The sequence below is a fragment of the Pimephales promelas genome, chromosome 7, assembly GCF_988280905.1.
Source record: "Pimephales promelas chromosome 7, fPimPro1.hap1.1, whole genome shotgun sequence".
In the NCBI taxonomy this organism is placed as follows: Eukaryota; Metazoa; Chordata; class Actinopteri; order Cypriniformes; family Leuciscidae; genus Pimephales; species Pimephales promelas.
The window spans coordinates 26,316,901-26,330,420 of record NC_142775.1 but is presented as its reverse complement, the minus strand read 5'-3'; the positions used below and the strand labels follow the sequence as shown (position 1 = coordinate 26,330,420).

General features: G+C 36.8%; 1 protein-coding gene across 1 annotated transcript; it reads left to right on the top strand.

Annotated features, from left to right (window-relative positions):
- Window positions 1–93: 93 nt before the first annotated feature.
- On the top strand, window positions 94–13,400 carry cryl1 (crystallin, lambda 1). The gene is made up of 8 exons (XM_039655801.2): window positions 94–235; window positions 706–813; window positions 3,062–3,188; window positions 4,577–4,738; window positions 5,881–6,075; window positions 11,688–11,796; window positions 12,743–12,849; window positions 12,993–13,400. The coding sequence occupies exons 1-8, from the start codon at window positions 195–197 to the stop codon at window positions 13,089–13,091; spliced, it is 948 nt and encodes a 315-aa protein (XP_039511735.1). The 5' UTR covers window positions 94–194; the 3' UTR covers window positions 13,092–13,400.
- Window positions 13,401–13,520: the final 120 nt, after the last annotated feature.

The window sequence follows — 13,520 nt, the reverse complement described above, 5'->3', positions numbered from 1 at the left end:
TATAAACTTCTGGGCTAAAAACCGGTGAATTGTTCTTCTGCAAAAAAATCTTGATGCATTTAGGCACGTGTGAGACGCCGTAGGTCCGCCTTTCTTTCGTGCAGACGGACACATGATCACCTGAAGTCTGGTGATTTGGGGCTTTTGGAAAGTAGCCGCTTGAGTTAAACTTCATTTCTGCAAACGAGACTGCGATGAGTTCATTAAAAGGAAAGATCATTACTGTTGTCGGAAGGTGAGAGTTAACCTGTCGATCTGTCAAATTGAGCAGACATGATAGTAACAGATTAGATGAGTGGTCTTTGAACTCTACTATTATGGTGTTTATGTATATAAATTATACTGTATTTATTCTCCATATCAGAATAGTGCGTCTGAAAAATTAAGTGCAATATTGAACGATCAAACTGAAAATAGCAGGTAACTCGTTTTTGCGCTCATTTGACATATTTTGGGGTAGATTTGCTTTGTGCAAAAAAAGAAGAAGCTTATTTTGGCTGGATTTGCATGCATCAAAGCCATTAAATCTGTGAATTCATGTTTGTCATGCACTAAAAGTCCTTGCAAAATTGAAGTTCCTATTGAAGTAATATCAGAGATGTTCCTCATTCTGGGATATAGATAATGCATTGATTTTCACTAATCTTGACCTATATTTGTATTTGACTTTTTTACAATGCTGTCTCTTCTTCCTGTATAATAAAGTGGCCTGATTGGCCGCTCCTGGGCCATGGTGTTCCTGAGTGGAGGATACAAGGTCAAGATCTATGACAACAAACCAGGACAAGCATCAGGCGCCATCACAGAGATCAGGTCAGTGGAAAACAGGAAAGAAACTTTAACTATTGACCCATCAGTCAAAATGACTTATTGACCCAAATTCATTGCTCAACTTTTGTCAGTGCAAGTTTGTGACCCATTTTGAAGGCACTAACTATAAAATCCAATGCTCAGAGGAGCTATAGACTAAATGTCAAATGTTCATACATAATGTGTTTAAAAAAAAAAAAAAAAATTAAAGTATGCACAAATTAAAGTTTTGTTACTATCGGCCCATATATATTTAAAGGGTAAGTTAACCCAAAAATGAAAATTTTGTCATAATTTACTCTCCCCCATGTTGTTCCAAACCTGTAGTTTCTTTCTTCTGTTGAAGAAGAAGACATTTTAAAGAATGTTGTTAACCAGACAGTTGATGGTAGCCATTGACATCCATAGTTTGTTTTTTTTTTTTTATGGAAGTCTTTTAAAAAAACAAATTAAGATATTTTTGATTAAATCTGAGAGCTGAATCACTCCTACATAGGCTTCTTAAGCGATCGAAACTGGCCGGCCCAAAAGTTATGAAAGACATCGTGGCTCAATCTTAAGTTTATCAAGCGACAAGAATACTTTTTGTATGCAAGAAACAAACAAAAATAACGACTTTATTCAACTATTCATTTGCTTCTCTGTTGGCCTCGACATTTCACGTAGTGAAACTACATATGGCCAGCATCGGCCAATAGTGAGCCTACGTATGATGTGCAACACAGAAGCTTTGCGCAATATCACTACATGAAATCTCAAGGCCCACAGAGAAGGAAATAATTATTTGAACTATTTTACCGATGTCTTTCATAACTATGGAGGCCTATGGAGGAGTGATCCAGCTCTCAGATTTAATCAAAAATAGTCTTACAGGGTTGGAACAACATGAAGGTGAGTAATTTCTGACAGAATTTTCATTTTGGGGTGAACTAAGGCTGGAGACACACGGGCTGCATGGCATGTACATTTTTTATTTATTTTTTAATTTCGTTTCCAGGCAAACTAGAATTGGAAAAGATGTTTACATGTTATTTTGTACACAAATAGATATTAATAAATTAAATTTTGATGGTTGAAAATCTAGGTTTTGACATAAATTCAGATATAAATAGAATTTAAAAATAAGTAATGATCAATTTTCAAATATTTCATTTGCACCTGTCAATACAGAACAAAATATTCTGTAGTCTATTTTGCTGTCAATACTGCTGACAGTGTTTATCTTTATCAGTAGGCTTTATATTTATGTTTAACATGAATATAGAGCTTCCACAATACGTCCTCCCTGTACGTCACCTAGCAGTATCAGTGCCGCGTCAGACACGTGTGCAAAGACACAAAAAACGCAACGCAGCTGCCATATAGCTGACACGCAACAGAAACGCCACGCTCATGCCACTCAGCCAGTGTGTCTGGGCCTAACCCTTTAACTCTGTTTGACGCACCCACCGCTAGCCTAGCTTAGCACAAAGACTGGAAGTAAATGGCTCCAGCTAGCATTACTGCTTACAATAAGTGACAAAATAACGCCAAGCACTGCTACTTGGGTGGAGTGATTAGCCCAAATAGCAGTGCTTCGCTTTCTGAGAATATAGTTCCCAGTATGTATACGGTTAAAATATGCCTGTGTCTCATATGACCTTGTTATTTGTACACACTGTGACTATACAAATCACAACATATATTATAAATAGAAAATGTTGGTGTTATTTTGTCACTTATTGGAAGAAGTATGCTAGATGGAGCCATATACTTGTGCTAAGCTAGGCTAGCGGTGGGTGCGTCAGTTAGAGTTACAGCATGCACAGAGAAAAGGTTATGTATGGACTGATCTAACTCTGGGGGATACGGTGAATGAGCTAAACTCCCAAAAAGTCGGCGTGTTCCTTTAACAAACTCTCTTGCTTGATTCATCACTTCTGTCACCAGAGGGAGTTGTAGAGCTTTCTGTCTCCTAGATATGAATCTCTAGTCTAGATGCCCTGACTTAATGCAGTAATGACAGATTACAGCACACAAATAATCTATATATTCTATAATGCTCGCAGAGTTGCTTCAGTTAATTAGGAGCAAATATAAGAGTTCTCTGAAAGGCATAATTTACATTAGACAACAACACATCTTTATCTGCAACAGTTATCTTATCAATACAATGACTGAAACACTGTTTTGGACACGGTAGGTATTTTGCCAAATTTTGTACACATTTTGTTGAATTTTTTGCTGAATATTGTGTTTTGTTTGTGAGCAGGAAACAGATTGAGGAGCTTCAGCAAGCCAAAATGCTAAGAGGAAATCTCAGCGCTGCAGAGCAGTTGAGTCTACTCAGCAGTCATGATGACTTGCAGCAGGCCCTGGAGGGAGCTTTCTTTGTCCAGGTATAGTTTTGGTAGATTTACTTCATTTTTTTAACCAAAAAATGACACGAGAAAACAGATAAATATCATAAAGCATTTGACGTGCTTTGCACTGTGACAAAACAATTAAATGTGGAATTATGGATTGGATCAACATAATGTGATAACATTCTTCTCTACACTTTTTTCATTTATCCATCTAATGTAATATTTAATGTGAATTAACCTTGGCTATAAACACCATGATACTGACATGGGATTGCTTCGAGAAGATAATCTACAGTACATTATCTGTTTCTGTTTCTGTCCCTACCAAATAAACTATAAATAAATACACGTGAAATGCTTGTTACTTTTGTTTTATAGATATCAGGGTATGTATGAAACAAAGGAAACCAGCATGTCATGCATAGAGAAGAAAGAGATCACATCATTCCACATTTAATTGATTTGGCACTGTTCAAAGCACGTGGAACCAGAAGAAGTGTGTGTCTGTGGTTTTACTTCTGAAACTGCTGCATTCTATGATGGCTCTCTCAGTTGAGTTAATGTGATTAACTATTGAAAATGCGCTTAGGTTTAATTATTAAAATATATTGAACACTTAGGAGCCAAGCTTCTGTTTGCTAGTCAAACGCTTTATTCATGTATTAAAAGGTTTAGTTCACCCAAAAATGAAAATTCTGTCATTAATTTACTGCTTTATTTACTAAATAATATTATACAATTGAGGTTAAACCACTGGAGACACATGGGTTGTTTTTAGTGATGTCTTCACAAGCTTTATGGGGCTTGAATGTGGTAGTTGTCTTGGCTGTCAATAGAGGGACAGAAAGCTCTCTGATTTGATCAAAAATACCTTAATTTGTGTTCCATAGATGAACAAAGGTCCCACTGGTGTGGAACGACTTGAGTATGTGTAATTAATGACAGAATCACAATTTTTTGGTGAACTAACCCTTTAAAGATGGATAAGGTGATGTATCTGATCATGCATTCTTGTCTTTGTACTCTATACATTGACAGCATATTGTTTGTTTGTCTCTTATGACATCAGCATTTAATGATGCCATATAGTTCTTAAAAAAAGGGTATTGTCCTAATGAACACATTTCATATTATTCAATATAATAATATTAAATAATGTGAATATAATTATTAAATTCATATTATAATTATATTCTCCCCCACCATTGTCCTCTAACATCTTCTTATTCTTAATGTCAAAATGAAAATTCATATACATGTCAATTATTGTTTCTGCTCTTGTGTTTCCCCCTGTTTTGCTCTGTGCGTTTATTATAAAGTTGTTGATACAACTTCAGTGTGATACATACATTTCATAACATCGCCTTTGCTATATTGTTGACCCTCAACTGCTCTTGTTATCTGTGTTTTCTGTAAAAAAGGAGTGTGTATTTGAGGATCTGGAAGCAAAGCAGACCGTCTTCCTTGAGGTGGAGAATCTAGTCCCAGAAAGCGTGATTTTCAGCAGCTCCACTTCCTGCCTGATGCCAAGCAATGTGTTCTCTCGTGTCCAGAACCGAACTCGATGTATCATATCTCATCCGGTTAGTTTTTATGTGAGACATACACTAGGTTGAAGAAACATTGAAAATATGAGTCAAATCTTATTGTTAGTTGTTGTTTTTTTTTTTATTAAATTTTAAAGAAATGATTATGAAAAAAAGGAATTGAAATAGAAATAATGAAAATTATTATTAAAAATTTTACAGTCCACTTCTTATGTGTATACTTCAGTTCAGATTTTGTTTGTTTTAGCGCACACATTATGCTTTAGTTTGAACAAAATAAAATGCATCCAGAAAAAAATGTCAAAAATGGCTACAGCTAAAATCCTCCTATAGATCATCTTATGAAATTGCCCTTAGCTTAGCTTTAGCCCAGTTCATTCAATAGGGGCCAAGCAGAGAAGCGACCAAACACCTCCACGTTTTCCCTATTTAAATACAGTTACACGAGTAGTGTAACTCAACCAAGAATGGTGACACAAAATAAAACGTTGCACTTTTCTAAGTGTGTAAAGTGTATAACTAAAATGTATGGTGGAATATCACAGCAAGTGACTGGGAGCACTTCAACTCAGCCCATATATATTCAAGGACTCGTGCAGTAATATCATCACTCTGGAGAGGGAGGGGATTTTTCACGAGTGATGATATTACTACGCCGAGTCAAAGTGCTCCCAAGCATAACATAGTTTAATGTGGAAAAAACGGTGAAGTATTCCTTTAATAACATTATTGTTATTTATGAATGTTCCTACACTGAATACGAACACTCGTAAATGAAAACATTTATTTACATGGACATGGTTTTTCTTGTCAGCCCTGATAGGCTTGTTTTTTCACAGCCTGTAGTGAAGAATGGAGTAAAGTATTTCAGGCCCACAGGGGCATTACAGCAATTTAATTCTTTCCATGTTCAATAGAAATTCCACTCTGATCTCATGTGCAGAAAGGCCTTGCTGGTCTTGTTGTCCTTGAAAGCGGTGTGAGGCTAATAGTTCACCTTCACCTGCATTTAGTGAATGTTTAATCCTGAATGCCAAGCATTTGTGGTCAGGCATTTTAGTCAGAGAGACCTTCAGAGTAGGCCCTTATCTCTATCTCTGGTAAACACATTGGTACAGTGTCTTGTCTGTGTCCAGGGTTATACTGGTGTCATTTCCTTCTTGTTTTTAACCTCTCAGGTAAACCCGCCATACTATGTGCGTCTGGTGGAACTTGTGCCACACCCCGAAACGCTGCCTGCTGTAATGGATGTTGCTTACTCTCTGATGACGGATGTCGGACAGGCACCTGTGCGCCTCAAGAAGGAGATTGATGGTTTCGCATTGAACCGTGTTCAATATGCCATCATAGCCGAGTCCTGGAGGCTGGTTCAGGTTGGTTGAGCCATGGAACAAAATTACATTGCAGTTATGGCTATTAAAAATGTTGCGTGGTCTGATAAGTCTCGATTTCTGTTGAGACATTCAGATGGTAGAGTCAGATCTCAACCCATTAGAGCATCTTTGGGATGTGGTGGAATGGGAGCTTCGAGCCCTGGATGTGCATCTCACAAATCTCCATAAACTGCAAGATGCTATCCTATCAATATGGGCCAACATTTCTAAAGAATGCTTTCAGGACCTTGTGGAATCAATGCCACATAGAATTAAGGCAGTTCTGAAGAAGAAAGGGGGTCAAATACAGTATTAGTTTGGTGTTCCTAATAATCCTTTAGGTGAGTGTATGTTTCAGTTACACTCTGTTATTAGAGCGAAAGGGAAGTGAAGTTAGTGGAACAAACAGAGAATATTGTATTTCTTAAAACAGAGTATTGCAACATTCATAGTCTTATCACACTCTGTTTACAAATGATCGATTGAGAGAAGGAAAAAAGCATCTCTTTTCTTTGTTTCTCTTGAGAAACTTTTAGAACAGCCAGCTTATCTTTCCTCACACTGGGCTAGTTTTGTCCTGCTTGTACAGTACACCTGTATTACAGTGTATCAAATGAACATGGGGTAGAGTGAGGTGATCCACTTTAAAAAACAAGCCCTTTTGTGCTCTACCCTCAAGCAAAAACAAAAAGCAGAGTCAAGAAAGCACCTCAACAAACAATGGGCATCTTACTTTGAACTTTTTCCTCTTTCTTTCTTTCTTTTTTTTTTTTTTTTTTTTTTTTTTTGAGCGACTGAATGTTCATTATTCAGTCGCGTAATTTACATTTAAAGATAAAAGCGCAAAATAGTTTGCTCTGTCCAGGGTGTATTATGGAGGGATCATCACAAAACTGAAAATTAGTCAGGGTTACATTGAATTATGTTTAATATGTGTGTTGTTGTGTCTGAATTATGTGGTGAACATATCGTGTGAAAGAGGTGTGGTCAAATTGTGTTTTAATATGCATGATTGCAAATTTCAAAGGTCAGTTAAAGAGATGCAGTTATCTCTCTTAAGAACCGTTAATCCTAAGTTCCTAACCTTAGTTGTAGCTTGTAGTACTTAATGACATGAGTGTTAGGCATTTTGTTGAAATCGTGAAATTTCCTAATAATTTACTCACCCCAATACCATCCAAGATATCTATGTCTTTCTTTCCTCATTGGAAGAGAAATTACATTTTTTGAGAAAAAACATTTATGGATTTTTCTTCTCAAAATTGGACTTCAATTGCAACCAACGTTTTATATATATATATATATATATATATATATATATATATATATACATATATATATACTTTTTAACTATAATTCTCCGGATTGATCTGAACCTGTATCCCTGTAGCAGAATTTATTCTCAATCTATTTCTTTACCTAACAAGTCCAGTTGAAATTTTCGCAATTTCTCAACATCTTGTTGAAGCAGAATGGATATGTTGGACACATACCTCTTGTAGAGTATAATATTCTGAGCATTTAAAAATAAAATTCTCTACCCCATACCTGTGAGGAGTTATGGCCATTTATAAAAACCACGGAAATTATCTAAAACGGCTTAAGCTAGCTAAGTAGAGAATGAATGCTGCTGCTACAGGTCAAGGTCAAAGGTTATTTATAAAGCACTTTTTCAAGCAGTCACTACTGCCCGAAAATTCTGTACAGATACAGCGTACTGGGATTCATTTGGGATAAGGAATCAGCAATATACTTGACTGGCGTGATCCTTTCAGTTAATTACAATTACAATATCCATATTACCATTCTTTCACCGAAACGCAGGGGCAGACCGGTATTCACTAAAGTCACTGTCACTTATCACAGACAATGATGAGCAGCTTCAAAGTCTGTTGGTAACCATTGGTTGGTTGTTCAAACTCATTTAAATTGCTAAGATCGTCTGTGTGTAGGTGTGTGTGTGTGTAGGTGTGTGTGTGTGTGTGTGTGTGTGTGTGTGTGTGTGTGTGTGTGTGTGTGTGTGTAAGTGTGCCATGATGCTAAATATCCAGCATGTTTTTAAGAATTTTTAGAGTAGTTAAAATTCTATTGAAGTTCTGAGCCTGTTGATTGCCAACTAGTAGTGAAATCATCACAGATCCACTGATTTTGGATGGATTTTTGGAAGGATGTGAGTGGATTTCTGATAAAAAAAATAAAGGGTACTTTTTTTTTTTTTTTTTGCAATATTTCCAGCAGAGCAGACCCTCCAATTATTGGTTCTTAGGGTCAAAGTTAACAGAAAAAAATACAAATAAAAAGTTTGGCAGAGCATGTCAGGTTCAACCTATTTTTTGAGCTTTTGAGACTTTGGCTCCCTGACTATAATGGGTGTAGCTAAAATGGGCAAACCCAGGGTTTAGAAGGCGGTGGCCTCATACTTCTGCCTGTGCAGTACTTATGAATACTGAGAGTATGGCCCTGTCTGGTCCTTGATAAAGACCCTTATCCTACATTAGTAACGCTGATTATCCAAAGGATTGTATTTATCTCTTCTAATTAATCTCTTAGGAAATTTTTATAAGGATTCATCATCATGATCATAAATTTATATCATCATTTACTCACCCTCATGTTGTTTCAAACCTGCATGATTTTCTAAATGATGTCTTCTGAATAAGATATTTCACAGAATGACAGATATTTCACAGATATTTTTTAATACAATAATATTAAGCAGAAGAAAGTCAAATGACTAAATAATGACAGGATTTATGTTTTTCAGTCAACTAGATATAACATTTAAAATGACATGGTCTAGATTTTGATTTACATTTTGAGATGAAAATGTCCATTGTTCTTTGAAAGTCTGTTCTTCAATCCCAGCTCTCAATGTTTATAAAGCCAAAACAGAGGTTCCTTACTGAAAAAAAAAACGCCCTTGTGTTGTTCTTACCTGTGACTGAATCACATTGACCAACATTTGAGAGGTTAAAAGTTGAACCACTTGTACTGATGTTGGTTGGTGTCAAATTTGCTATTCTTTTAAGCAGGTCACAGATGCATGTGTTTGTCGAATAAAGGACACTCTCCATTCTGGTTTTGCTTCACAATTTAAAATGGCAGCACTGAAAATCTTATGTTATGCTAATATATGCTTACTGGTACTTTTTGACTGGCATGCATGACAGCTTTATGGCTTTCAGGTTTATAACCACTGAATGGAGGCAGTGCTGAAGGAAGTCTTGAGGCTGAAGACAAAATGTCACATTATTTGTAAATGTCATTTGTATTGCATATATACCCATTTATCTCATTCGTCACACCCCATTTAAGTATTCTTCCTTGTAACCATTTTCCTTTTCTTATTTTTCATGGTGTTATTATTTTGCAGTCATTGAAAAGATAATTTAATAAGATGCTTTAGCTTATTGTGTTATGTCTCATTAGTTTATTTGCAGTGTTCAGGTTACAGCGTGTGTTTTAGAAATTTTGACATTTGACAAGTCTTGTGATTTCCTTGCAGTCAGAGGGAAAATTTCTTAACATTCACCATTTGAGGCATAAATCCATGGGTTCATATCTAGATAAGAACCGAAATCTTTAGACACCCTCCCATTACTGTGTAGTTTTACTGTCACTGACAATTCCATGTTTTGCAAATGCTTTTAGGAATTTTAAAAGAATCTTTTTGAATTTTTGAAAGGTTAAGCTTTTTTAAAAAAAAACATGTTGATGAACCAGTTAAACCAGCACGCGAGTCTGTGCTCAGTTTTTCACTAATTTTTTTGTCTTCATCGAAAATACCAGATATGTGGAAAACATTGTGTCTTGTTCCCATTTCAAAACATGGTGGGTTCACTGGGTTGCAGTTTAAATACTTTGAGAGCCATTGCTTTGACGTCACAAATAATGAAATGTTTTGAGATGATTATCCTTGGTTATCTGGGTAGACAGTAGATTTTCACGATCTGTTACAGTTTGCAATTTGCATATCAAAAAGGTGTGGGAGTAGATGATGCCATACTTTTTATGTTGCATAATTCACTTGGAAAAAGCTTCTAGTTCTGTTAGGATTGGGTTTTTTATTTTCCTAGTGCCTTTAACCCAATTCAACCTGCTGATAAATTGCTTTGTTGTAACCTACATAGTATAACTATTATGTGGGTATTGAATTATCTTATACGTCGAGTCGACCCCAGTTTGTTAGGTTGTGTGATAAAATGTCTGACATTATTTTAACTAAAACAGGAGCCTCTCAAAGCACAGTTTTATCACCTTTTCATTGTATACAGCTGACTACAGTCACACTCAAAATTCATGTTGTATACAAAAGTTTTCGGATGATACTGCCCTTGTTGGTTTAATTAAGGCAACGATGTGGACTATAGAAGAGAGGTTGAGTTATTTGTTAGATGGTGTGATGAAAATTTCCTAAAATTGAATATGGAGTAGACTAAGGAATTGATCACTGTTTTCAGAAGAAAAAAAAGAAGTGACAGAACCAGTGATTATTAATGGTTAAATAGCAGGGATTAATAAAGTTTTGTTTTGTTATTTTTTCCCAAAATATCTAACCAGAGTTTAAAGTCTAATTCACACAGCGCCAACAGACACTGTCTGGTTTTCTCGGATCAGCCCTGTCTGTGTTTATTGGTGTCTTTCGGAGCTTGTTTTCGTCGAATAAACATGTAGTCTGCTCTGATTGTCCGGTTGGTCGTCGTCTGTCAGTGCAGTGTGAATTGGCCTTAGAACTGTGCCCACAGACGCGGGAAAAAAAAAAATCTGTTTATAACAACACTAAGCTTTCTGCAAGCCTTTCACCATTTTTAAAGTGACGTTCTGAAGATTTTGTGTTTTCATGGATTTGCCTCTTTCATTGTTTGTGTGTTCATACAGAGGTGAGTTTTTGTTTTTTATAGTAAGGAACATTTAAAGTTGGGACATTGCACTACACACAAGATTTGTAGCTCAAATCCACTCATGAGTCTCAGAGTTCAGGCGGCCCTTTTGAGAGAGAGCCAGCTCTGGAAAGTAGAGCACCTGGGAAAGTTAATGGCTGCCCCTGTTGATTACCGTGTACAGGAAAGGCCTCTTTCACGGTTTCCCCAGCCAGTCCGCCGCCTGGCGACACAGAGATAACGGCCTCGTTGTTGCGTGCAGGAAATGAACAAAGACCACCCTGTCCCCTCCTAAACTTGTCCCCCACTGCCCGTTCTGTATCCAAGCTTTGATTTCAGCATAGTCAGGCAACAGGTATCTGTGGCCACAGGTAATTTGAGTCCAAAGTGGGTCCAAAGCTTGGCACAACTACTCTTACTTCCCTCTGCCATACCATCCCATTGTTCAGAGGACACCGAGTTAAATGATAAGAGAAACTCAATACATTGGGAGCGGCTTTAGTAATCTTTAGATGGGACAAAAAAGAGGATGGGGGGGGGGGGGAGACCTCCGTTTTCCTCTCAGTCAGGTGGACCAAACCTTGTTGGCTGGGCAAACTACTAAGCAGGAAGCTGTAATTTTAGGATTAGAAGATCAGAACATCAGTAAACCACTTTTAGAAACATTGTCTTTCATCCAAGTGTATAATACAGAGCAAGCTGCCAAATGAACTTCTCTTTCTTCTTATGCAGGATGGAGTGATCTCAGTGAAGGACATTGATCTGGTGATGTCTGAGGGCCTGGGCATGCGCTACGCTTTTATAGGTCCCATTGAAACCATGCATCTCAACGCACCAGAAGGCAAGTTAACCCATGGATTTTTGTTTAAATGGCATAATGAAACTTTTGTATTTAAGCACTGAGACGTTTTTGTTTTCGTCATGCATGGAAAAGAAATTGCTGTGGTGCTTGTGGCAGTGAAAAAGCAGTGTGTGAAAACCTGTTGCTCTTGTCAATTATCAAACTCACATGACTTTAATAAGTGTGTGAGAGAGAGCGAATTGGTGAAAAACAAATGTGAAAGTTCAAATGTGTGTAAATGGGCATGCGTTTCGAAGAGATCTCGTGTTCACGGTGAAAATCAGAAGGCAATGTGAAATCTGTAGGATGACCCTGCTCCCCCCATGTCACGTGCTTTGCCATGTGACATCAGTACTAACATTTGATGATGACAGACAGATGAATTATTATCCTCAGCCCTGCCTGCATGTACTGTGAGTGAGGTGCTACTCTCACTTTGGTGATAAAGCCCCCTGTATTCAGAGTTTCGCCCTTGTTTCTTCCTTCGCTGTAATGGCACAGGTTCTTGGAATCTGTAAGGGAAGAACTGTGGCTGAACTTTCACTGGTGCACGTCTTATCTGCTGAGAGCCCTTCTAAAAGCACTCATGCCCTTCAAATGAGGAGCTACTCAATTCATGCTTGAAGACTCTAGAAAACATCTATTTGCCGAGTCATTTTGGACTCAATTCCCAAGTTGAATATGCAGTCTTTCCCTTTAGTGGCAAAGATATTCAAAATGACTAGCAGTGTTTGAATATACTAAATATGAATTTTGTTGCATGGTTTACATTTTTTTTTTAAATGAATTAAAATAGATCAAAACACTTTCTGTAATAAGTCGTTTTTAGAGTCTGATCATATTCGATTTTTTTATAGTCTACTATGATTTTACTGTATTGGTGAAATGTAAAACCTTGTAAAATAAAATCTTTATTTAATTCTTACCATGTATTTTGTCTGTCCAGGTATGGAAGACTATCTCCAGCGCTATAGTGATGGCATGAAGAGGGTTCTTACTACTTTTGGGCCTGTTCCAGACTTTTCTGGAGAGCCAGCAGCTAGAATTATAAAAGTATGCAATATTAAAATTATTTTGTTGTATGGAAAACCTAAAGTCAGTTGTTAACAGACAGATGTTACAAATAACAAACCATTTTTATTTTATTTTTTTGTAAATCATCGTAAACTAAAATAAAGATTTGTTCACCTTTTTAGGAGGTCTGTGAGCTGATCCCTAGTGAGCAGGAGCACCTCACAGCGAGGAGAGAGAGGAGAGATCAACTGCTAATGGGACTGGCTAAGCTAAAGAAATGAGGCTAGTCAATAAGATAATAGCCTACGTAAATGGGAGTGGTTGGATCATCTGAGCCATTGTTGTCCTTGGTTGGATATTTTCTTTCTGGGCAACAAAATATGTCTGATTATAGACGAAAATGACAAACGAAAGCTAACCTCAGAAATGGCATAAGTGTTAATTTAATTATGAATTGAATTTTACCAATATTTAAAAGTCTTAGATTTGTGAAGTAGGCCTACTTGTTATACAGCTAAAGTACTTTCTTGCTCATGATGTAAAATTTCACAATTAAAGGGAAAATTAAAGCAATCTCCAGTTGGCAAGTCCTTTATGGTGTGTGTGTGCGTGTTTAGGAAATGCACTCAATTAAAAATAGTGGCGTTTTCCTCATGCAACATTTAGAAATCAGTATGTGGACATTTATTTGGATTACATAACCTGTCAAA